The 22,048-nt window shown below is 42.1% G+C and overlaps 1 protein-coding gene across 2 annotated transcripts; it reads left to right on the top strand.

The window, feature by feature from the left end:
- The first annotated feature begins 354 nt into the window (after positions 1–354).
- kiaa0319l (KIAA0319 like) lies at positions 355–21,645 on the top strand. 2 transcript variants are annotated; one of them, XM_004074319.4, is made up of 24 exons: positions 355–612; positions 4,853–5,019; positions 5,232–5,345; positions 7,038–7,306; positions 7,491–7,556; positions 9,190–9,406; positions 10,879–10,977; positions 11,115–11,212; positions 11,296–11,383; positions 11,981–12,073; positions 12,170–12,302; positions 13,543–13,648; positions 14,915–15,037; positions 15,131–15,254; positions 15,968–16,100; positions 16,230–16,378; positions 17,173–17,324; positions 17,411–17,549; positions 18,210–18,369; positions 18,455–18,597; positions 18,987–19,109; positions 20,124–20,214; positions 20,297–20,388; positions 20,472–21,645. In XM_004074319.4, exons 3-24 carry the CDS (start codon positions 5,252–5,254, stop codon positions 20,666–20,668), a joined length of 2,889 nt encoding a protein of 962 aa, XP_004074367.1. In that variant the 5' UTR covers positions 355–612; positions 4,853–5,019; positions 5,232–5,251; the 3' UTR covers positions 20,669–21,645. The 2 variants fall into 2 exon arrangements, with proteins under 2 accessions (XP_004074367.1, XP_011479431.1); XM_011481129.3 differs by having other exon boundaries at positions 5,229–5,345.
- Positions 21,646–22,048: the final 403 nt, after the last annotated feature.

Here is a 22,048-nt window from a genome sequence, read left to right as displayed (position 1 = left end):
AGTTTTTTATGCTTTCATTTTTAATTTGAAAAACAAAACATATTTTTTTAAATTTGAATTCATATTTTGACAAATATTTCTTTAAAAAAACTAGATCTAATTTCTGAGTTTATTTTATTTTCTATAAAATATATTTCTATAACAGATTTTGGATGATAAAACAGACCATCTGATCCATATTTGCAGGTAGAGTGGAACCGGAAGTCGATAGATCCCCTGTTAACATATAATGGTTACACGTTAAAGCTCGATTTTTCGTAAAATCACCTGCAACAAGTTTGAAGTGGTGACTATGTAAATGTAAAAAGAAATGAAAAGAAAGTGGTGTTTTATTTTGAAAATCCAGGTAGCGGAAGTGATGTTGGGACTCATCAGCGTTGACACTCAGCGATCACAAACACTCATCAGCTGCTCAGCTGAGAGCGACGCTGACCCACTTTACCGTCCGCAGGAACCAAAGCGGGGACCAGGCCGGGACAGTTTGCCTGCCGCCGGGAATCCCACCTCCCTGCCCGGGCTGAGATATGGTCGATGCTCCGGACGACTTCCTGCGAGATGTCAGCATCTGTTAGCCACAAGGTGTCTTAACGCGGGTGATCCCGGATTACACAGGTGAGACACGCCGGGGGGGAGGAGGGTTTGAGAGGGTGATCAGCGGGTTTTTGTTTAAAATCAGTGGGAAAAAAACCGAACAGCCGCTGACTGCGACGAGGCGGTTCAGCCAGGGGGACGCCGCTGGCCGGATCCGGTGATAGTAAAGCGAACTGCGCAGGCGGCAACAGTCGGCCTTCTTCCAACCATTTGACAGCTGAAGACATCCTGAGAGCGGGATTCTTGTTCATTGGTCTGGTGAGCGCGAGCTCACTATTTGGTCCAAAAGGTACCGAATTAGCATTCAGGCACGCGCTTTTGTGCATCGACCAGGCAGGGGCTCACCTCCAAGGTGAACTGCTTCGTGATTAATCACAGAACCGGAGCCGGTCTCTCTGCAGGCCTGTTGGTGCCTCCTGGAACGACGATCTTCATCCACACGTCACAAATCATGGGAACATCCACCTGCCTGGAGCTTCACTGACATGCCTCGATTCAGTCCCCAGATCTGACCGTGTGTTCCCTTCCCATTGTTATCCAGTCAACCCAACTCTCGCTATTATTATTATTATTATTATTATTATTATTATTATTATTATTATTTACTGTATACATATAAATGTTAATGGGCAATCTTGCTATTTTTAAGTCATTTCGTTAGGAGTACCCCAAGGCTCAGTTCTGGGACCCCTTCTCTTTGGCAATAAATACTTAGTTGCGTTTTTAAATTAGAATTCTTTGTGTTTAGCCTTTTATTATTTAATTTAGTTTGGTTAAATTAATTGTCTTCGTTTCTATAGCCCCCATTATACTGAAGGAATTTTAAGACCCTAGAAAATAACCCTAGAAAATTCACATAATTTTTAAGGAGTACCCCAAGTTTAATGCTGGGGCCCCTTTTCTTTGGCAGTAAATAGTAAGTTAAATATATATTTTTCAATTCTATATTTTTAATGTTTTTTTCTTTATTTAATTCAGTTAAATTGAAGCACCTGTATTCTTATAGACAATCATAGAGCAATTTCAATAATGAGTCAACCCTGGAATAGTAATTCAGTTTCTTGAGAGGCACCCCAAGGCTGAATGCTGGAGTCCATTTTCTTTGGCAGACAAGTTGCATTTTAAATTGTTTTAAATGGATGGATGGATGTATTGATTGATTTTCTTTTAGCTCTGTTAAATTAGAGCATTTGAATTTGTACACCATCCATCATATAGGGGGAATCAAAAGCCAGGCTTTACTAAAATGTCTTTAGGGGTACACCAAGGCTTAATTGTGGGAATCTGATTCTTTAGTAGTAAATATCAAGTTGGTTTTCAAATTTGATTATTTTATTTATGTTTTAATATTTCTGTATAGTTTTTTTGGGAGTGATTTGTAAGTTGCATTTCAATTTTAATTTTTTTTTCCTTGTATTTTTTTCAGTTAAATCCATAGGAACCATTTATTTTGAATCGGCTTCAGACATCATGTATGACCTTTGACCCTTAAAAAGGTCAGAGGTTGCTAAAAGCCTTTTTTTGTCTTATTGAAGATCAAAGTACATTTTTGCTTGAACCTCTTAAGATTTTGAAAAATGTATAGTTGCCATGGAAGCAGTTTTTAAGAGATGGGGGGGGGGGGTCCCTATTGCATTCTAAACTTTTGTTTCGACTTGGCCTGCCTTCACCTGTTCTCTGCGCTTTGGAACAGAGCTGGCGCTATAGTCCATGCACGCTTTTGATTGGACTGAAGCTGCATTGATGCTTCTTCTGCCTGAAGCCACTGAAAGGTTTAGCCACATGTTGCTTCTCAGTCATTTCTTCCCAGCTGGGAGCAGAAACCAAAATCCTCACAATTCAGACGAGAAATGCAGGACTACGGAAACCAGGCAGGAAACCGGTTTAACCAATAAATCATTTGCAGGACTTTACATGATATTAAGGCAGGGCAGGAAGCCGTTCAATGGGACACAGTTGAAACTTTGAGAGGTGAAACAAAAGAAACTTCCAAGTTTGTGCAGAAGAAACTTAAAAAAAGCATACTGGAAACATTCAAACCTGTTGAGCTGTGGATGACTGACGAATCTGAAGCTGCTCTGAAGGAGTTTAAGGGAATCCCGGGTCACCTCAGAGGTGCACCAGTCATGCAGCTTTCAGACTGAATGAGCTGATGGCAAACACGTCATTCAGGAAGTATATTCGGAAGCTGTTTATGTCCAAGGTGACTTGCAGATGTCTTTTACAGTTCAGGGGAAAGTGGAGCAAAGTGACTGTCAAACCAATGAGTCAACCTCCATTCTGAGCCAATCAATCAAACGGATGAAGCTGCAGTTAATATATTTTTAGGCTGCACAATATGAAGAAAATGCAATATTAGTGATCAGTGTTGTGATGTCTAGATGACTTGGGATACATGGATAAATGTCAAATCAAAATTACTTCCATTTCACTGCAACAGGTTTTTTCGGTTTGTTTTTTAAATAAGTCAACATAAATTATACTCCATGTTATCTTAATAGGAGACGGGCAAGAACTTTTATGTTGGCGACACCCACCAAAGAACAATTATCTACCCTTCTGGTAGTACTGGCCAAAACGAATATGGACAACAATTAAGAACAATGTTGGTAAGGTAACCATTTATTGGGGTTTATGCCGTCTTTTGCGACGTGTGTATTGCACAAGCTGATATCAGATGTTGATAAATGGATGATTTGTTACACAGGCCTATGTATTGTCCAGGGATAAAAAACTTTAACACTTCGGCAATATTTTCTGTATTTATTACCAGATGTCTCTAGATTTATCTCACCTATCTCACCATTGGTAAATTCCGTTTTGTAAAAGTTCAAATGGCAGTAAAATAATGTCTCCGCATCGTCACAATTTGACCCAAAATACTGCTCTACTTGTGAGTGGAGCAGATTTTTTTCTTGTATCTCAATTTGATAGTTTCTGTGATTAATTTTATTGTTAATGAGATTTTATTTATATTTATCATTATTTGTACAAAACAACATAAAATAAAGCAAAAAAGGGGTCCAATTTTTTTTATTTTGACAATGCCATTGACGGAAATGTGGTACAGTTACAATGGTGACAATAAACCTTTACTTTCATTAGAAGACAAACATTGACCAGCTCCAAGAATTGTATTTTTTTATCATTAGTGTTTGTGTTTCACTGTAAGACCTCAGGATTTCTGTGTTTTTTGTATGTTTAGTTTTGACTGTTTCAGCTTTTTTTTTTTTAAATTTCAACTTCCATGTTCTGGCTACTTCTCTCTCCTTTGGTTCTCTCCTCATTTGGTTCGATTTCATCCTGAATTCTGAAAAGGTTGAGGCAGACTTACCTGGAAGGTTTTCATCCTCTCAGACGCTCATTAAAGACCCACACCGATGAAAATCGTGCTTTTAACATGTTCTTGTGTCATTTTTTTCTGATGATGGAGGACGTATATTAAGAAAATTGATTCAAATCGTTGCAAATCAGGAGTTGATGAAAAAATAACCTTTGAAAAAGATCCCTGCTCCGCTTCATTTTGTTGCATCCACTTGTAGACGACTAGATCCGTGTACGTCTTTGTTTTCCGCGTCTAAGCTGGCATCTGGCTTAAAACTGTACGGCTGGATAGCTTTAATATTGCTCGTCATTTTCGTTGTACCAGTAATGTTAGGTTGGGGGGGTATGAGGGGCAGTAAGCTAGCAAGAGAGAGTGTAAATTGAGAGCTCTCAGCAATGAAAAGGGGGTGGATCTAGAAAACTATAGTTTTTAAAAAAAAAATTGTCTAAAAACGGCACAAACACAATAAAAAGACCACTGGGAACGCTTTGAAAATGGATCAACAGATGATCGAAGTGGGTCTTCCTCTGAACTCTCCTACCCTTCGTCATCCTCACAGCTGAAGCTGATAGACATCTGTCTGAGTTGGACCTCCTGCTGCATTTGGTGACTCGTCTCTCGCCGGGTAGAGGAGTCGCTGAACTGCAGGATGTGGCCATGTGACTCTGAGAAATGGTTTTACTGCACACTGCAGTGAGATAAACATTATCGGGTGGATTGAAGCTCACAGTTCCGTGGAGAAACTTTTGTTTTTTTTTAGAACAGTTATGCAGAGGAAGAGGTTTCTAGAAAAAACCTCTTGGAGGAAGATTTCAGGCGGCCGCTGCAGCTCTGAAAGTTTGTCGACTGTTTTCTTTCCGCATTGTTTCTGCTGCACGGCGTGAAATCTTCTTCAGTTTTGGAGCTTCCGTCTAAGCTTCTCTTTCTCTTCTCCAGAAGTTTCTTCAGAGCTGCTGAGGCTCCTGCGGCGGCCATGCTGGACCTCTTCCTCAGAGTGTTGGTGTTGACTCGTCTTCACCCCTCACCTCACAGCTCCTCGCTGCCCACCTAACTCCCCTCTTCCTTTTCCCTCAAGCATCTCTTCTTCCACCACTTGGAGACAGGTGAGAAATAAACATTTTCAAAATATTTTCGAACAGTTTTACTTCCTTTTCCTGGAATTGTCTGTTAAAATAAGTTCGTTCTAATTGCTAGGCACAGAGGAGGTGGGCCTATGATATCATAGGGCTTATTTGAAAGCCAGTAACATGTTAAGTCCTCTGTGAGGCCCGGATCTCACAGCAGGAGGGTTTTTGTGCATTTTTTTCCCCAGCAGGTTCTGGGTCCTCGTGGAAAATGCCCTATGCAGATCCCAAACTGCTTACCTGGAGCTTACCTCACCTGCTGCAGCTGCTGTTGACCTACCTCTGGCTCTTGGCTCCACCCCCAGGTATAGCAAACGTCACCTGCAGAATCGCTCACCTTTGATTACTCTCAGGGTGTAACTGCAACCAATCTTGCTTGGTTGGGGAACTTGTTAAGTTTCAGTCTGTTTACTGTCGTCTGATCTGGGTAGGCGGAGTTATGTATGTGTGTGTGTGTGTGTCTGTGTGTGTGTGTGGATTCACAACAGTCTTGCTCACTGAGTTCCAGTGTGTCACGGGACAATGAGGCTCTGTGGGAACTCTGTGGGGACAAAGAGGAAGGTCGAAGGGTCGGATGACCACTCCGTCATGACTGGTCTCTGTGTTTCCCCACAGTTACAGGGCTGGTGTTTGTTTTTCCCTCCAGCAGGTGGCGCTGTGACCTGTCTGAGCTACAAATAAACTGATCTCTTTAATCCAAAAATTCCCCCATTTTTAAATCCAACCAGTCAAATCGTTTTTACAGACTTCCTCAAAGACTTCTGGAAAACTTTAACTGTAAAAATCCATCAAAGAGGATGTTTAAAGCGAGCGGTTGGGATCTCTCTGCCAACTGTTTGAAAATGTATCATGAAGGAGAAATGAATAATTGTGTTTTGTGCTGGATGGAATTATGACACCAAGTCTTTAATATATATCGGAATAGAGCTGTAAAAGAAAAGGCTGGAACAAAATTCATGAGATCTGCACCAATTTTAGGTGACAGAGATGCACTAGTAAACAGCAGAAAAAGAAGCCCCTACCTGCTTCTCCAGTGTGAACACCATGGACAAATGCTCGTCCAAGAACTGACGTCAAATGTCTGAGCTTAAATCTGAGCTCTAATATAACGTACACAGCAGATTTTTCATTTAGTTTTATAAAGAGCAAACTAATAAACATTGAAAAAAACTGACGCCAAGCTATTTTCAATTTTAGTGGAAATTTGTTTTCTTTTGTAACCTGCCTCCAGTGGTCTTTTGTGGAACTGCAAAATTTTGTACTTCCTGCCTTTGAGATCCGGTAACTGATGGTGGGTTTGGATGCCAACATTTGGACACAAAAACCCTTCCTTCTTTATGATGGAAGAGTGTTTTACTATAGACTTTTTTCCATGTGTCCATACAATGAACATGTGTCGATTTAGGTCAAATTGTTAAATTTTTTGTGTTTGCAGCTCTGTTGACAAACTGCCAAAACCATTTACCGACCACTCAAAGAATTAAAAAAAATCAAGAAAGTAAGCACTTTAGGCTAAATCATTGTTTGGAGACCCGTCATACCACCAATGAAAGAAGCTTAATGGCTCTTAAGAAATTTTGTTATATCTCAATTGTTCTGTCATCTCCCAGGACGATGCTACCAGAACCTTTTTTGGATAAAACCTGTAAATGAGAGAACACTTTGTTGGTGTCAGCTGACTATGCCCACTCAGCCCTGCTGATATTGCTGTGGTTTGTCCTGACTTCTGCAGGCTGTGCTTTGGGTTTAAACCTTGTTTTTTCAGGGAAAGATTAACTATTTCTGCTGTCTGCTCCTCTGACAGTTCATATTTCAAGCTCAGTTTAAAGAGTTTGGGAGCTTAAATCACTAATGGCATCTCTGTGGCTTAAGGTCCAATGGATCATCCTAAAAAAGAGAACTTTCCCTCATCTACCGTCATCTTCCTCTGCGTTTCATAGAAGCTTCTCCTGACTCGTCGAGGTTGGAGCATCACATGTGTTCTCCCCTTTCTCCAGGTGTGACAGCAGATCTGTGCCATGTCACTGGTGGCATGTTGGGGATCCACTGGAGTAGCACCGTCACTTTGGGCTGGTACCCTCGGGCGATCGGCTGGGGCGGGGCTACATGCTGGGAGCGGTGCTGCTTGGATCCGAGCTGCAGTGCGGTGTGGAGCCTTGGCGGCCGCTGTGTGCTCCTCAGCTGCTCCCGGAAGGACGGCTGTCCCGTTAGTTTTCTACCCCAGCCTCATGAAGAGTCTCTAGGCCTCCTGCAGCTGACCTCCAAGGTGATGCGCAAAAGACTGTACAAAAAAAGAAACTAATAACATTGTTTGGGCTGCATTTTAAGCCGCTGATTTTCCAGTAAATTTCAAGCAACAGTTGTTTCAGAACTCTTTTTTTTTTTTTTTGTTTATTTATAGATTTTAAAGTTGCTGTGAATTAGTCTGACAGCTTTTCTTTTACCTAAAGGTTGTCGTCACAAGAAAGCGCAGAAGTCTTCGGGCATCACACTCTGGACACCCCAGAAGATACACGGTAACCAGCCGTCTCCAGTGTGAAGCACTGTGATGGAGACATAATCAAAGATGTGAAAACAATAGAATTAAATAAGAAAAGTTTGTTTCCTTCCCTCTGTTCATAAAGTTAAACTCTGGGGGCGTAACGCTGAAATAACTAAAGAAAAATTAAGCCTTGCTTGAAAGAGGTTTGTCTTTCACCTCCACCCTACGCTGCCAAATGTTAAATTAGCAGCATAACAGCCAAATCTGTAAAGAAGCACCAGTAATACTGATCGCAATTATTGCAAAAATAAAAAAATAACAACCAATAAGTAACACTAAATTAGCTAAATGTTGTGAAAAATATCTGAAAATGTTAAGTTCTATTCAGCTCTAAACCTTGGTGGGCTTATATCATGCAAAATCAAATTTTTAAAACTTTTAAGTGTATAATATTGTTCATTCCTCACAAAAAGAAACCTAAAAATGGTGTTTTGAACCATTCAGGCAGTTCTGAGTATTTCTCTAAAAAAACCTGCGATCCGAGGACCAGCCCCTCCCAATCCACAAAAACGAGCGAGTTCTCACATAATGATGTCACAAAGTGAGGAACCGCCCCTTTCAGGAAGAGTCTGCACCGAAGGCACTGCCCTTAGGCTAACACAAACGCCCACGCTATCTCTGAATTCACACGCTAACTACTAAAAAACTACACAGGTCTATTTAGTGTCCTGAATTTTAAAAGCAATTCCGACACCACAATGACTACTTTTTTTTTTGACAGATTTTATTATTACGATTGGGGTTTATTGATCTTCAGACAAACGAGTGTATATTTGAATAAATTCATTTTGGATTTGAGACTTAGCTTTATTTATGATAATTATATTTGTTTGCGTTCCTTGTTGGACGGAGGGAAGGAAAGGAGAGAGAGAGTGGGATGTCAGATATGGGGGGGGGGATAAGGGGTTAGAGTTGGGGAGATCGAGTCGTCTTACTTCCGGGTAAAAAAACTGAACTATGAGTCTAAAATATAAAATTTTCTGAAGATATTTAGAGTTGACGGTGCTTTAAGTTAATAGAGGAGAAAGATTGCTAGCTTCTATGTTAGCCTATGTTAGTTTGAACATTAGTAGATTTCAACTGAAGAAAATGATGTCCAAAAACAAAATCAGAAATTGAAAGCATAAATATTAGTTTCCTAAAGTTTGAATTAATCTCTTTGGGCTACAGTTTGATAGTATTTGACTCGGTGAGCTCACAGTTGTTTGCCTTTTGTTTATGGTCTTTCGACAACCTTGATTGTGAACAGGCGCCTAAATAAACTGAATTGAATCATAACACTACACTTCTGATGATTGACCTCATTACTTGCTGTGTGGAAAGTTTATTTTATTTAATTGAATTTCAAAATGTAATTAAGTTTAATTTAATTTAAGAAATAGCAAAAAGAAAATGTTTTGAACCAAAAAATTTTCAGTTTATTGCTAAATAAACAAATATTTTTTCAATGCCGTTGTGTTCCCCTTTGTCACATGTTTTTAAAATTGGAACTGTTACTTCTCGCTTTGTATTGCAAAGTAACAAACACTTATGTTTGCTTGTGGAACATTTTTTTCGGGCAAAGATGGACTTTAATGAAACTGACAATTATGTAATTGTATTTGCAGAAAAGCCCCAAACTAGAAACGACACCTTCCCTTCCTCCACCTCCCAGCACCATCGCTCTTCTCCAGACAGCCCAGAAGAACCTCAGCCAGTCGGATGATGAGAGTTCAGCCACTTTAATAAAGCAGAACTCGACGGTGAACGGCACCAGCGATCTCGTTGCATCTTCCAATAGCAGTGACCCCACCGCAGACACCACCCCGCCTCCACGTCAAACCGGTGAGTTCAAGACATCTGTAGTTTCATTTTCTCTTTTTCATTTTATTCAGAGATGCTTCTTTTAAATGATGCTTTTGAATGAACAAGCATGCATCAGATGTGATCTGTCAAAACGTTTTGTAATTTATTTTGTAATTGGAAAATGGTTTGCTGCGGCGTGAGAAGATGTGGGGCGTTATCGTTGGTGAAGCAGCTGGATGGACATGCAGGAATGTGCTGAGACACACAAAGCTTTTGCAAACGAGAACTGGTGCAACCAGTTTTTCGTCCCTGAAGAAACGGCAGCAATAAACTCTGCAAAGCATTTTTTTTCCTGCTGCTCAGTGCAATAGAAACCTATGGTTTCAGGTTTATTGTTTTTATTTAAACCCTTTGCTGGACATGAATGGGATATTAAGGACAGGCGTGTTTACAAAACATAAGAAACTATAAGCATGCAAGATGGGCATAGGAAGAACAGACAGAAGAATGCAATAGAAGACCTGCACAAACACTCAAACATTTGCCTTCAGGCTAGTTTTCCGGAGAAGTAATCAAGCTTAGAGTCTCTCAGTTCAGCTGTTTCTGCTGCTTTATCAGCTTGTCGATCGATATAGGACTGAAGATGCTGCTGAGCAGGAAACATTCCAGTGTCAGAGCCTCATCACTTAAGTACCTAGTGGCAAAAACCCCACAGGTCAGAGAAGTCGAAGCAATTCAGCATCTACCGTTTTTTCGTTTTTAAGTGTTGTGCTTTTGACTTAAGGCTATGTCACACAACCACTACGTACATTTTGTGCATTTTCCAAGTATGAAATTTTTGTTTTTTTGTGATACATGTACACATGATAGACGTAATTCATAAAAGTTTCTTGTGTTCATCATTCGGCGATGTGCCCAGATGTCCCTTGAGCGTTTCGGCCGACGGGTCTCTACCTGAATCTGGTTTTGAGCTTTTCTAAATCTTTGGTTGGTTGAGAATTACGCAGTTTACGCTAATTTTATGTAGGTTATACGCAATTGTTGTGTAAATCTTACGCAATCGTTTAATAATTTTTGCAAGATGCATATGTAAATTTGTGGCTTTCCACGACCGTTCCACGAATGTCTAACAGACTTTTCACGCATGTACCCCCGATGTATAACTTTTTTATCACGTTCAAATGTTGTAATTATGTAAAGTATGTATGCGCACATTTTGGGCAAGATGTGACTTTTGCGTTGATTTACGTGTTCTTTGCGTGGCTTATTTGTACTTCTTCGATTGGTTTTAATGTGGTTCATTCGTGATACTTTTCTCTCTTTTTCCATGTACGGTATGTTCACGTATGACCAATTTTCATCAGGGAATTGGAAGCTCGGGTACAGACGGGCTACAGGGGTTAGAGGCCAATGTGGAGAAGCTATAAGCTAGTTTGCATTCGTTCTTTTGGTCAATATCTTATTCAAAGCTTTTCAGTCTGTTTACGTGACTCCCCTTTGTTTCCTTGCAGTGAAGGAACTGGTGGTGTCAGCAGGAGAGAGCGTTGAGGTCACTCTGCCCCGCAATGAGGTGGAGCTAAATGCCTTTGTGCTGCCAACACCTCCACCAGGTAAAACCACAATGCAATTTGATGGTTTTTTTTAGCAGGTTTTGAGGCTTTATTGTCTTGAGGTAAATTAACCAGACATCAGGGGGTGGAACCTTTTAGAACTGCGCAGAAAACAGTTTTTCACTTTTCCTCTTCAGGGACAAACTATGCATTTGACTGGAGACTGATTACTCATCCCAAAGACTACAGTGGAGAGATGGAAGGCAAGAAGAGCAAAACATTAAAGCTCAGCCAGGTTAGCAGGTTTCACTCATCAGTGACGGAGATTTTAATGTGGCTGCAGACCGTCTCACTTCCTGTTTGACTCCTCTTAATCAGTTGACTGTGGGACTGTATGAGTTTGGCGTGACGGTGGACGGGGAGGACGCCCACGGAGAGGGCTTTGTCAACGTCACTGTCAAACCAGGTACAGTAAACCCTTGTTTTTCGCGGGGGTTACGTTCCAAAAAGAACCCGTGATAGGCAAAATCCGTGAAGTAGAAACCTTTTTTTTTTAACTATGTTATACAATTAAATACTCTATTATACATTGAAAAGAAAGAACAAACCATTTTACAGGCTCATGCATTTGTTTCACAAATAAAGGTACTTTAGAAACGTTTTTTTCAACAAATATCTTCTGTACTGTACTGTCAAATAATAATTTTAATCATCGATGTGAACAGAAGACTTCAAATCGCGGAGATTAGCCCCGCCCGCCGCGACCCAAGTAAATGGATCAAACGGGAGAAAATGTAAAATGATTATGAACGGACGTGAAAGTGTCATTTGCATTAATGGCATACACACTCAGATTTACAGGAAGTTCAGACCTTTAAACAATGTTTACTGTAAATATACCATTGTAGTGAGATATGTTGCTCTAAAATACCAATGAACCTCTTTGAACATTTTGTACTCTTGGATCTCATGCCCCAAAAGAAACGCTGTGAACTGATCTACATTTGTTTAGTGCTGTTTTGCTCTGCTATAGCTGCCTAATGCCCCATTTTCCACCGGACAGAGCCGCGAGTAAACAAGCCCCCGGTTGCCGTGGTTTCCCCCAAGTTCCAAGAAATCTCCCTGCCGACCAGCTCCACAGTGATCGATGGCAGCCGTGAGTCTCGTTGGGACATGAGCACCCCTCTCACTGCACTGACAGCACGCAGCTTTGATTTGTTTTTATTTTGTACTATTTGCACTGTCTTTTCAGAGAGCACAGATGATGACAAGGTGGTGGCCTGGCACTGGGAGGAGGTCAAAGGCCCGCTAAGAGAGGAAAAGGTCTTAGCTGACACCAAGATCCTCACCCTGACCAACCTGGTACCTGGAAACTACACGTTCAGGTCAGCATTCGGTCTTACAGCTTTTGGAGACACGCAAAACAGGTTTTTGGCAGTTTCCAAATCAAAGGTCACTTTCACAGCTGTTCACTGGGTGGTCAAACCAATGAAGACATTTAGTCAAAGGTGACACAAAATCTGAAGAGTTTATGTTCAAATCATCGTTCGTGGAGCTTCTCATTTTACAGAAGTCTCAGGTCTTGGATTTTGTTTGGTTTGAATCTTCTAGTTTCCAAACTTGAGTTTGGTGGGTCCCATTGACTGTATAAGAGAACTGGACCAAGTCAGTGTGACATCACCCAAAGAAATTGACGTACTCCCAACCAAATGAAGTCAATTCAGTCGACAAATTTTCGCAATATGGACGCCAACATGTAGGAACCAGACAACAGTAAGCAGTGATCCCAGTCAGAGTCGGTCTGAGTCTACATTTCTATGGCAACCACTCTCACCAATAAGGAGTGAGGTTATTGGAGGGCCACACCCCTACCACTTGAAACTGGGCCACACACAATTTGTCAGTAAAACATTTGGAATAGGGCTGCACGATATGAGGAAAACTCGCGATATGCGATGTTGGTGATTAATATTGCGATAACGATATAATTCGCGGTATATAAAAAAATAGCAAAACAACCAAAAACATAATTTCCATTTCACTGCAACAGTTTAAAAATTATACTCCAAATGACTCTCGTCGACGTAGGAGTCAAACATCTAACATAAAAGGGCTCATCTGATTGATCAAGCTGCCATGAGATTGTTTTAGTACATTTAAGGTAACCATTTATTGCGATTTTCGCCGTCTTTTGCGGTATGCACATTGCACAGCTTGATGTCGCGATAACGATAAATTTGCGGTATATTGTGCAGGCCTAATTTGGAACATTCAGCGTTTGACCACATACTTTTATTGAGGTGTCTGATTGGTCAGTTTATAACTTGAATAACTTGAACTACAGCTAAATATAATGAAAAAAATCTGAATTAACAAGAACATGTTAAAAAAAAGGGGAGTGGTTGTTCTGACAAATGGAATGACAGAGTAATAGCTATTTATTTCTCTATAGAAGTTTTTTATGACTTCTTGGAACCAGCAGGTACTTCCTGTTTAGAATGCCATGGGAAGGGGTCACTTAGTCCACCTCTCATTTACCGTTACTGGTTGCCCCTTATAGCCTAGATGGGAGATGACATGGTTAAGGTATCCAATTATTTGTGTCTTCTGGTCCTCCTTCTCCAGTTTGACAGTGACAGACACTGATGGAGCCACAAACTCCACCCAGGCCACCCTCTCCGTCAACAAAGCCAAGGACTACCGACCCATATCCAACGCCGGCCCCAACCAGGTCAGCAGAGCGTCAGTTCCTGGAATTTTAACCCAATAACACCGTAGCTGTCGGGGGTGACGCCCTTCGATTGACTGTAAATCTTCGACTGTTTACTCGATCAACGTAGAGAAAAGCGGCTTTTCATATCGTTATGCAACACATTACTACTAGTGTTGTATCCCGGTACAAAGCAGCCTTTCTTCACCGCAGAATCTGCTGGTTTTAGGTTGAATTGCGCAAATGGTTGAAAAGTTACGGTAGTCGAAACGCCGCAGCTAAAGGTGTTTTAAAGGATTAAATGAAAGATGCGTTACTTACTTTCAGTCAACCAGACGGCTCTTTAACCGAAGTCATCTTCATTGTCTGAAAAATGAACAGATGCAGACTCCTCCTCTTCTCTAGATTTGTGAGAAAATGTTCCTCAAGCCAGGGACAAGGTTCTTCATTTTTACATAGATGAAGATCATGAAGCCGACAAAAATGTTACCATTATTTAGGCCATAAAACCGGGACACATTTACCTCATAGAAAAAAACTATCTTGGACGTGTCTTCCTAAAGGCTTTTTGCTGTAAATCCATGTTGGTTTTTAATAAATGGGCTAAACTGATCCAACTTGAGATTTCAAACATTTTGAGTATTTCTTGATACTTTGTCGGATCCTTCACATTGTTCAGAATCACGTTTACGTGTTTGTTGTTCGGCTAGAGTGTCATGTGCATCTGCTGTCGGATCCTTCCCGTCGCTGTAGGGAAAAGGTTAAAGTTCAAATTTACAGATCTCTTTAAAAAATTTTTTTTTTTTTTTCCCGTTTGCTTCTTAAATCTTCTTGTCTCCTCACCTTTGACGATCGATGTTTGGCAGGGAAAGAGCAGAGAATGGTAGACAGTAAATATGAATGGTGATATTGTTAAGATCAGGGGCGGAACTAGAACATTTGAGGGGCGGAAGGGGTAGAAGACTTTGGAAGGGTGCCAAAACACCAGAGTGGAAAGTCATTAAAAAATGAAATGAATAAAAATGGGTATTTCTAATAGTTTTATTATTATTACTTTTTTTATTTAAAAATGTTGCTTTTGTTACTTTTGCAAAGCTTAAAGAAGCTTGTATTGATGATTTCCTAATCTTTGTCAAGAATGATATTATTATTGACTCAGAAATTGGGACCGAAGCAGCTGCCCGCCTTGTTCCCCTGTAGCTCTGCCCCTGTTTAAGATCTTCTTCCCTGCTTCCGTTTTTGCGTCGTTTCTCGTGGTTCCTCACACTCACGCGCTTCTTCTGTCAGGTCATCCAGCTGCCGCGCAACTCCATCACTCTGTACGGCAACCAGAGCACCGACGACCACGACTCTCTGTCCTACGAGTGGTCGCTCAGCCCGGAGAGCAAGGACAAGGTGGTGGAGATGCAGGTGAGAGTCCGCAGAACCAAAGCTCGGCTGAGCTTTTTCTGGATTCAGACTCTGGATTCATCGTGTGTGTGTGTGTGTGTGTGTGTTACCCAGGGGGTCAGGACTCCAATCCTGCAGCTGTCGGCCATGCAGGAGGGGGACTACACCTTCCAGCTGACGGTGACGGACTCGTCGGGACAGCAGGATACTTCGCACGTCACCGTCATTGTGCAGCCAGGTGAAGAACTCTCTTACAACACATTTTTACAGTCATCCTGTTTGTCAAACAGGCGACATGTGAGTTTACCCGCGAGTTGAGGCTGATAAGCAGCTGGTCAAACACTCTGCTGGGGTGTTTGACCAGCGGCAGAACACATCTGAACCGAGGCTCCTCACACGAAAAAAGACTCAAACGCGTTGATAAAAAATAATCTACTTTTAGGATGAGGAATGAGATCACCCATTTTTTATGAGCAGATTTACCCTAAAGGTTCTTCAGAAAGCAAAGATGAACAAATGATCTGGAGAACCTCGCATGGTTCTCCATGAGGTTCTGCCATTCAACAGCAGCCGACAGGTCCTCTTGGACACAGTTTCCATTCAGATGTTGATCATAAAACTTTACAGAAGATACTTTGGGTTGTCTGTAAACTTTCCATCTTGACCATTATGTGCTAAAAAAAAAAAGCAGGACTGTGGTCAGACTATTGATGTCTGAACCACAGAAGCAGCTGGTCTGCTCTCAGAATCCAGCCCAAAGACCGGTTCTGCAACATCTACTGCCTTTTGGACTGAGTTTGATCCGTAGAATTGATGATGGGTGGGGAAAAGCCTTTTGGGTTGTGTTGAGATGAGGAAGACACGGGAGGGATCTTCTTTTGAAACCAATGAAAGTGTAGAATAGCTGACTGTGTGTGCCAACTGGGCTTATTCCTGCTCTTCCTCTCGCAGAGAACAACAAAGCCCCGGTGGCCAATGCCGGGCCGGAAAAGGAGTTGACGCTCCCTGTGGACAGAACCACACTAGACGGCAGCAAAAGCAGCGACGACCAGAGGATTGCCACCTACCGCTGGACGAAGACCAGGTCGGTCTCTTAATCAGACACTCCTTGCAACTTCTGACAAGCCAACAGCAAACTGAAAGTTCAAAAAATTCCTGATGCACACCCTTCTGCCGCCTCTGACTGCTCATTGTCCTCGTCCTCTATCCCCAGTGGCCCTGATGGTGTAAAGATCGAGAACGCAGACAGTGCCATTGCCACGGTAACGGGTCTGGAGGTCGGCACGTACACGTTCATGCTGACAGTGACGGATGACCGGAACCTGGAGAACAGCGACACAGTGACGGTCATTGTTAGAGAAGGTGAGCCAAAGTGTGTGGAGGGGTTCATACGCCATCTTAGATTTCTGACCTTTGCTAAGATACGTCGGCCGACCCCAACAATAGCTTTCTATATTAAAGATGATACACCAGTTTCTGATGTTTTGACGTTTATTCTTAATATTTGTAGTTAAGAAAATGCTTTTCCATGTATCCCTGTAAACATTCATGCAGATACATGCATCCATGTCTGCATGCAGATGGCTGCTTCCATACAGACATGCATGCAGGTATGCAGACAATATACATAGCTGCATGCATGCAACCACGTATGCATGTGTGCATGCTTACATGTATGCACGTCCATATGCATGCACGTATATCTGCATGTGGGGACAACTAGAAATAACTTAAAAATCAGAAACTTGGTGTTCGATCTTTAATAAAGAAAGCTATTGTGGAGGCCGGCCGACGAATCTTAGCAAAGGTCAGAAATCCAGGATATGTTCGTGCGTGCATACCTAGGCACGCTTTCCTGCATGTATGCATACGGGAGTGAGTGTATGCATATGTGTGTATATGAATGCTGAGGGAAGATCAAGCAATTCAATTCAATTTTATTTGTATAGCCCAAAATCACAACAACAGTCGTCTCGATGGGCTTCGAAGTAAAACATGAACTTAAAAGGATCATGAATACAAAGAGTTCAATAGGAAAATAGCAGCAGGAGTCTTATCATGAGATCCCTGGTTCCTGATGGTTAGATAGATGAAGCCTGAGCAGCTCCAGCTGTGAGCTTTCTCAACCTCACTATATCTTCATGCTCCCCTTCCAGAGAAGGACCAGCCACCCGTGGCCCGTGTCATTTCCAGTCCTCCAATCTCTCTTCCCGTCCGGACTGCCTCTCTGGACGGGTCGCATTCCACTGATGACGAAGGGGGCTTATCGTACCTGTGGACCCGAGACGACAGCAGCCCCGCGGCAGGGGTGAGGCCTTCTTTAGCTCTGACAGAACCAACACCCTCAGAGTTGAGTTCACTTCTGAAGTCTCTCTTGTCTCTTGTTGGTTTCAGGAGGTCCTGAACAACTCTGACCACCAGGCGGTGCTGTTCCTGGGAAACCTGGTGGAGGGGAAGTACAGGTTCAAGCTGACCGTGACTGACAGCAAAGGACAGAGCAGCTCTGACAGTGGAACCGTGGAGGTCAAAGCAGGTAAAGAGCCCACAAAGAAACCAGTTCCTATTAGAAATGAGGATAAACTCTCTCAAAACCATCTTGTTGATATTTTTCATCAAATATTTTTGTCTTCTCTCAAGAGTTTACATTTATCCATAAAAAAATAAAACATTAAAAAAAAAAATTCTATTTTTAGGGGGAAAAAGTTTGTTTGGTGTGAGATGTAACTGCCTCTAAACCTAAAACTTGATGGTTTCTCCTAAACAGCCCCCATTCCTTTTATTATACTTTTACGTTTTCCATCATTAACTTCTGCCTAAAAGGGGGTTTTCCTGCTAATCTGTCAATTCTGATTATCAGGATCAGGTGAGTCCAATTTCTGTTTGACCCGATGCAGATAATCTGTAGCAGGTAGCAGAGGGTGAGGGCAAAAGAGCTAGAGGAGCAGAGGTGGAGACCGCTGGCTAAAGGGTCATGAAGCCGTGAGATGTAATGCAGAATTTGACCAGAACTCTCCAGAACGCTAATGTTGGTCCATTCAGAAGTTCAATCGTGTTCGATTAAACTTTTCCACAGAAGATCAGGCTGTTGAATGACCTTAAATCTTGACCGCTAAAGTTTGTTGCAGTGGTTCTGTTGTTGTTGTGCAGCAGTGAATCTGGCACACACAGACTTTTGTGCATTTGTTCCTGTCAGACCCGTGGGAGAAGGATCTGGTGGAGCTGGTGCTGGAGGTTCCGGTGAGCCAGGTCTTCCAGCGCCAGCGTGACCTGCTGCTCAGGCAGGTGGAGGTTCTCCTGGGCGTGCTCGATGGCGACATCATCGTCCGAGAGATCACAGCCTTCAACGAGCACAGGTGAGAGTTCCCACCTGAGAAGTGCAGATGAATCTAAAAAGAACACGCTGACTGGCCAACTTCTCCTCCTCTTCATCTTCCTCAGCACCCGGCTGGTCTTCCTGGTTTCAGCAGGGCCGGGTCGCCCCCCTCTGTCTGGACGCAGCGTCGCACTCGGACTGCGTAACAAACTGCGCAAGCAGAAGAACGACTTCCTGATCTTCAAAGCGCGGCGCGTTGACACCATAGGTGAGTAAACAGGAAGTGACGGGGAAAAGCACCCAAATTCCTACCTTTAAGGGTCCATCCCTCACGCATATCTCTTTGATGCCATGCCATCAGCGCAACAGAAATGATCGGAAATCGCAGCATTCAGGGTTTTTGTCCAACTATACGAAAAGTACAGATGGTGAAGATCCTACTTTTTGATCTGGTTTTATTCGTTTCTGTCGTTCTTTTTGTTGTTTTTGCTGGTGCGTTCATTTAATGCTCCTGATGAAACAAAGGGCAACATTTCAGAGAGACGGGCATTACTGTTTGGAAAATGTTTCCGAATTATTGCAAATTTCATTAGCCTGTTGTCTTTTTCAAAGATTTCTGTCCTGACCGGACTAACTTTCGGTCTTCCTCTTCCTCAGTCTGCCAGCTGAACTGCTCCGGCCACGGCGAGTGCGACCCGTTCAGCCGGCGCTGCGTTTGTCACCCCTTCTGGATGGAGAACTTCTTCCGAGTTCAGCTGGAAGACGCTGAGAGCAACTGTGGTGGGCTTCTCCGTCACTTCGCTCTCGTCCTCCTTTAACTACTCTTTTCTTCCAGTGAACTTTATTACCAAAACAAACAGCACTAAAGTTCTGCAGGTCGTAAATGAGATGTAGTTTCCCCTCATTAAACAGCGAAAAGTGAAATTAGACGTGGCTTTCAGGACAAAAACAAGTTGTAACTACAAATATTCCGAGCAAAAGTGGTTTAAAAAAGGAGATTACTACGGATTATCCTGCATAAAATTAAAGAATGCAGAAAACATTTTTAGGTACGGGCATAAATATAAATTTAAATAAAAGCATGTCTTGTTTTATGTACCGTTTTTAGCCAAAAAAGAAAAAAACCTGTGTTTTCTTCTAGGACATAGTTTCTTCAGAGCGGTGGTTGTTCATTCAAAATTCACCCGAGTTGTGGTCGGGACTGTTGGCCCGGAGCAACCCTGCCTCCATTTCCCATCATCCATCTGTTTTTATTTTTCTTCTAAGTTAAAAAAAGAGAAACAAAATAGTTTTAATCCAGTCAGGAATAACGTTTAGTTAAGCCTAAAGCCTAAAATAATAGACAAACAAACAAAGTATAAAACAGTCGAGGTGTGAATTTCAAAGTAAAAGCTCTTCTAAATTCATCTTAAAAGATGAGATTTTTTAATGTGTTTGCACTTAGAAAGAAATAAATAAAAATCTTTTATTTGAGCTGATATGCAGACTAAAAAGAAGCTCCAATTAAAACCACTGTTTCTATAAGTTTGGAACACTTTAAAACACAGAATGTTCTAGTGCAACAGGTTGCGATCAAACTGGAAGCAGGAAACTCATCATGAAACTTAAGAAAATAAAGGACCAGTTGGCCAAAAAATTAGTTTCAAGGAAACATAATTGAGAAGATGACCTTAGCCATCTATAACATCCTGATCAGACCACAAATAGACCATTCTGTGTGATGTAAGGGTGTAAAATAAATGTTTTTTCAAACCGGAATGACTTAGTTTAAATAAACGTATTCTTTCTCCTCAGAGTGGAGCGTGCTCTATGTGACCATTGCATCCTTCATGATTGTGGTTGCCACGGCGACGCTGATCTGGGCCGTGTTTTGCTGCTGCCGCAGGTGGGTTTCGGGGCACTCCCCTCTGTTTCACGTTGTTTTTGAGTCTTGATCCGTGTTGCTTCTGGTTTTTTTTTCTCCAAAGGCGGAAGAGCAGAGTCCGACGAAGCAAAAGCCGATACAAGATCCTGGAAGCTGAGGAACGGGACAGCCTGGAACTGCAGCCACCCCGACCCGGTGAGGGCACGCCGCTGACCCTGACACGCCCCTTAAGTCTCCTTAAGTTTGCATGAATCTTCCACCGTTTTTGCATTTTATAGCCCGCCTGAAACCCGTCCCCGCTCCCACCTCTTCCGCCCTCATGCGCTCCGACTCAGACTTGGACAGCGAGGACGCGCAGGGCGGTGACCCGTGGACCGAGCAGGAGCGAGGGAAGCTGCTGCGGCCCCAGAACGGCTCCCTGAGGAACGGCCAGGGCCCCCCCAGACACAAGAAGCGGAGGGAAGAGCTGCTTTAGCACCTCATCTCTGGACCCGTCAAAGACGGCTTCTTCTGGCGGCAATTTTAAACTACAGCCACCTAGCATGCTCACAACCTGAAAGCAGCCAATCACTGCCACTGGCCATTCTGACGGGTTAGCCCGACCCTCGGGAGCAGACTGACACAAGATTGTGTGTGTCTTTGCGTTGTTGAGAGCTGCTGTGCTTTTATTCTGAAAGCCTGAGGAAAGAAGGAAGAGCTGCTTTGTCTGCAGCCTCCGCGGTTTGGCTGGACTCTGACAGTGTTTGGTTTGTCGGTTTAATGTTCTTCTGCATGACCAAAGTTCAACAGAGACCAACTTTTAATCTGAGTTTTGTTTTGTTTTTTAAATTTCAGTCGCTCCTTTGTTGTCATTTGTCGTTTCATTAAAGGAAAATTTAACTTTTATTTTGAAATTTAACATTCAAACAAAGGAAAACATTTGAAGATCTCTGATTTTAGTTCTTTTTTTTTTTTTCTTAAGCCGTTTTTCTTTAACCCGCAGAAGCTCAGAACCTTTCCTCACTTTCAGGGTTCCAGCATGTTTGTGCGTGGAGACCTGACGGCAGCGGCCCTGCTTCCTGTCGGAGGGAAAGCTGCTTCCTGTGCGCGTTTCCCAGCAGAAGCTTGTTTCTGTTGCCCACTCGCACGCAGAATGTGAAGCCAATCCGCTGATGAATGTTGTTAGTTCTTCCTGCTCACGTCTGATTTTATTTATTTCCGCTTCATGTGTGATTCCGAGCTGCAAACTTGGGAATGTAGGTGGGAGGAAAAAAATAATTTCACGTTTGTCTGTTTCACTGAAGTTCTGTAATGTTGGTTATGTTGCTGTTCGGGACGTGAACTGACTTCACTGTGAAGACGAGGACAAACTACTGAGTCCTGGATCAGTTTTTATTGAAGGACTGTTACCTGATCTGACCTGGAGCCACTTGATCATCTGTACATTCAAATAAAAGTGTTTTGGTTTTTGACCACCAGGCTTTTCTTTATATCGTCTCTAAAATCAGAAAAGAAAAAAGTTTAGTTGTTTCTAAATTAGTTTTAATTCCAAAGAAATCCTGAATATACTTAATTTTTTGCTGCATTGTGAATATTTGAAATTGTGAGATGAATAAGAATTGTCACCTATATATTTGAGCTAGCAAATATAAAATCTAATTCAACACAAGTAAGCTTTAAATCCACATTTATTGCTGCAGTTTAATTTTTTTTATTTAATTAGCCACTAGGTGGCGACATTTTCTCTTCAAAATATTCAGCCTTTATTGGGGGGGGGGGGTCTGATTTAAAGATGATGTATATTTGATTTCACTATTTTTTTTTCTTACGTTTTTTTTCATAAACTACTGATCCCCGTAAATATGATTACTTTAAG

The sequence above is a fragment of the Oryzias latipes genome, chromosome 11, assembly GCF_002234675.1.
Source record: "Oryzias latipes chromosome 11, ASM223467v1".
In the NCBI taxonomy this organism is placed as follows: Eukaryota; Metazoa; Chordata; class Actinopteri; order Beloniformes; family Adrianichthyidae; genus Oryzias; species Oryzias latipes.
The sequence above is the reverse complement of the archived record's forward strand: the minus strand, read 5'-3'. Positions and strand labels throughout refer to the sequence as shown.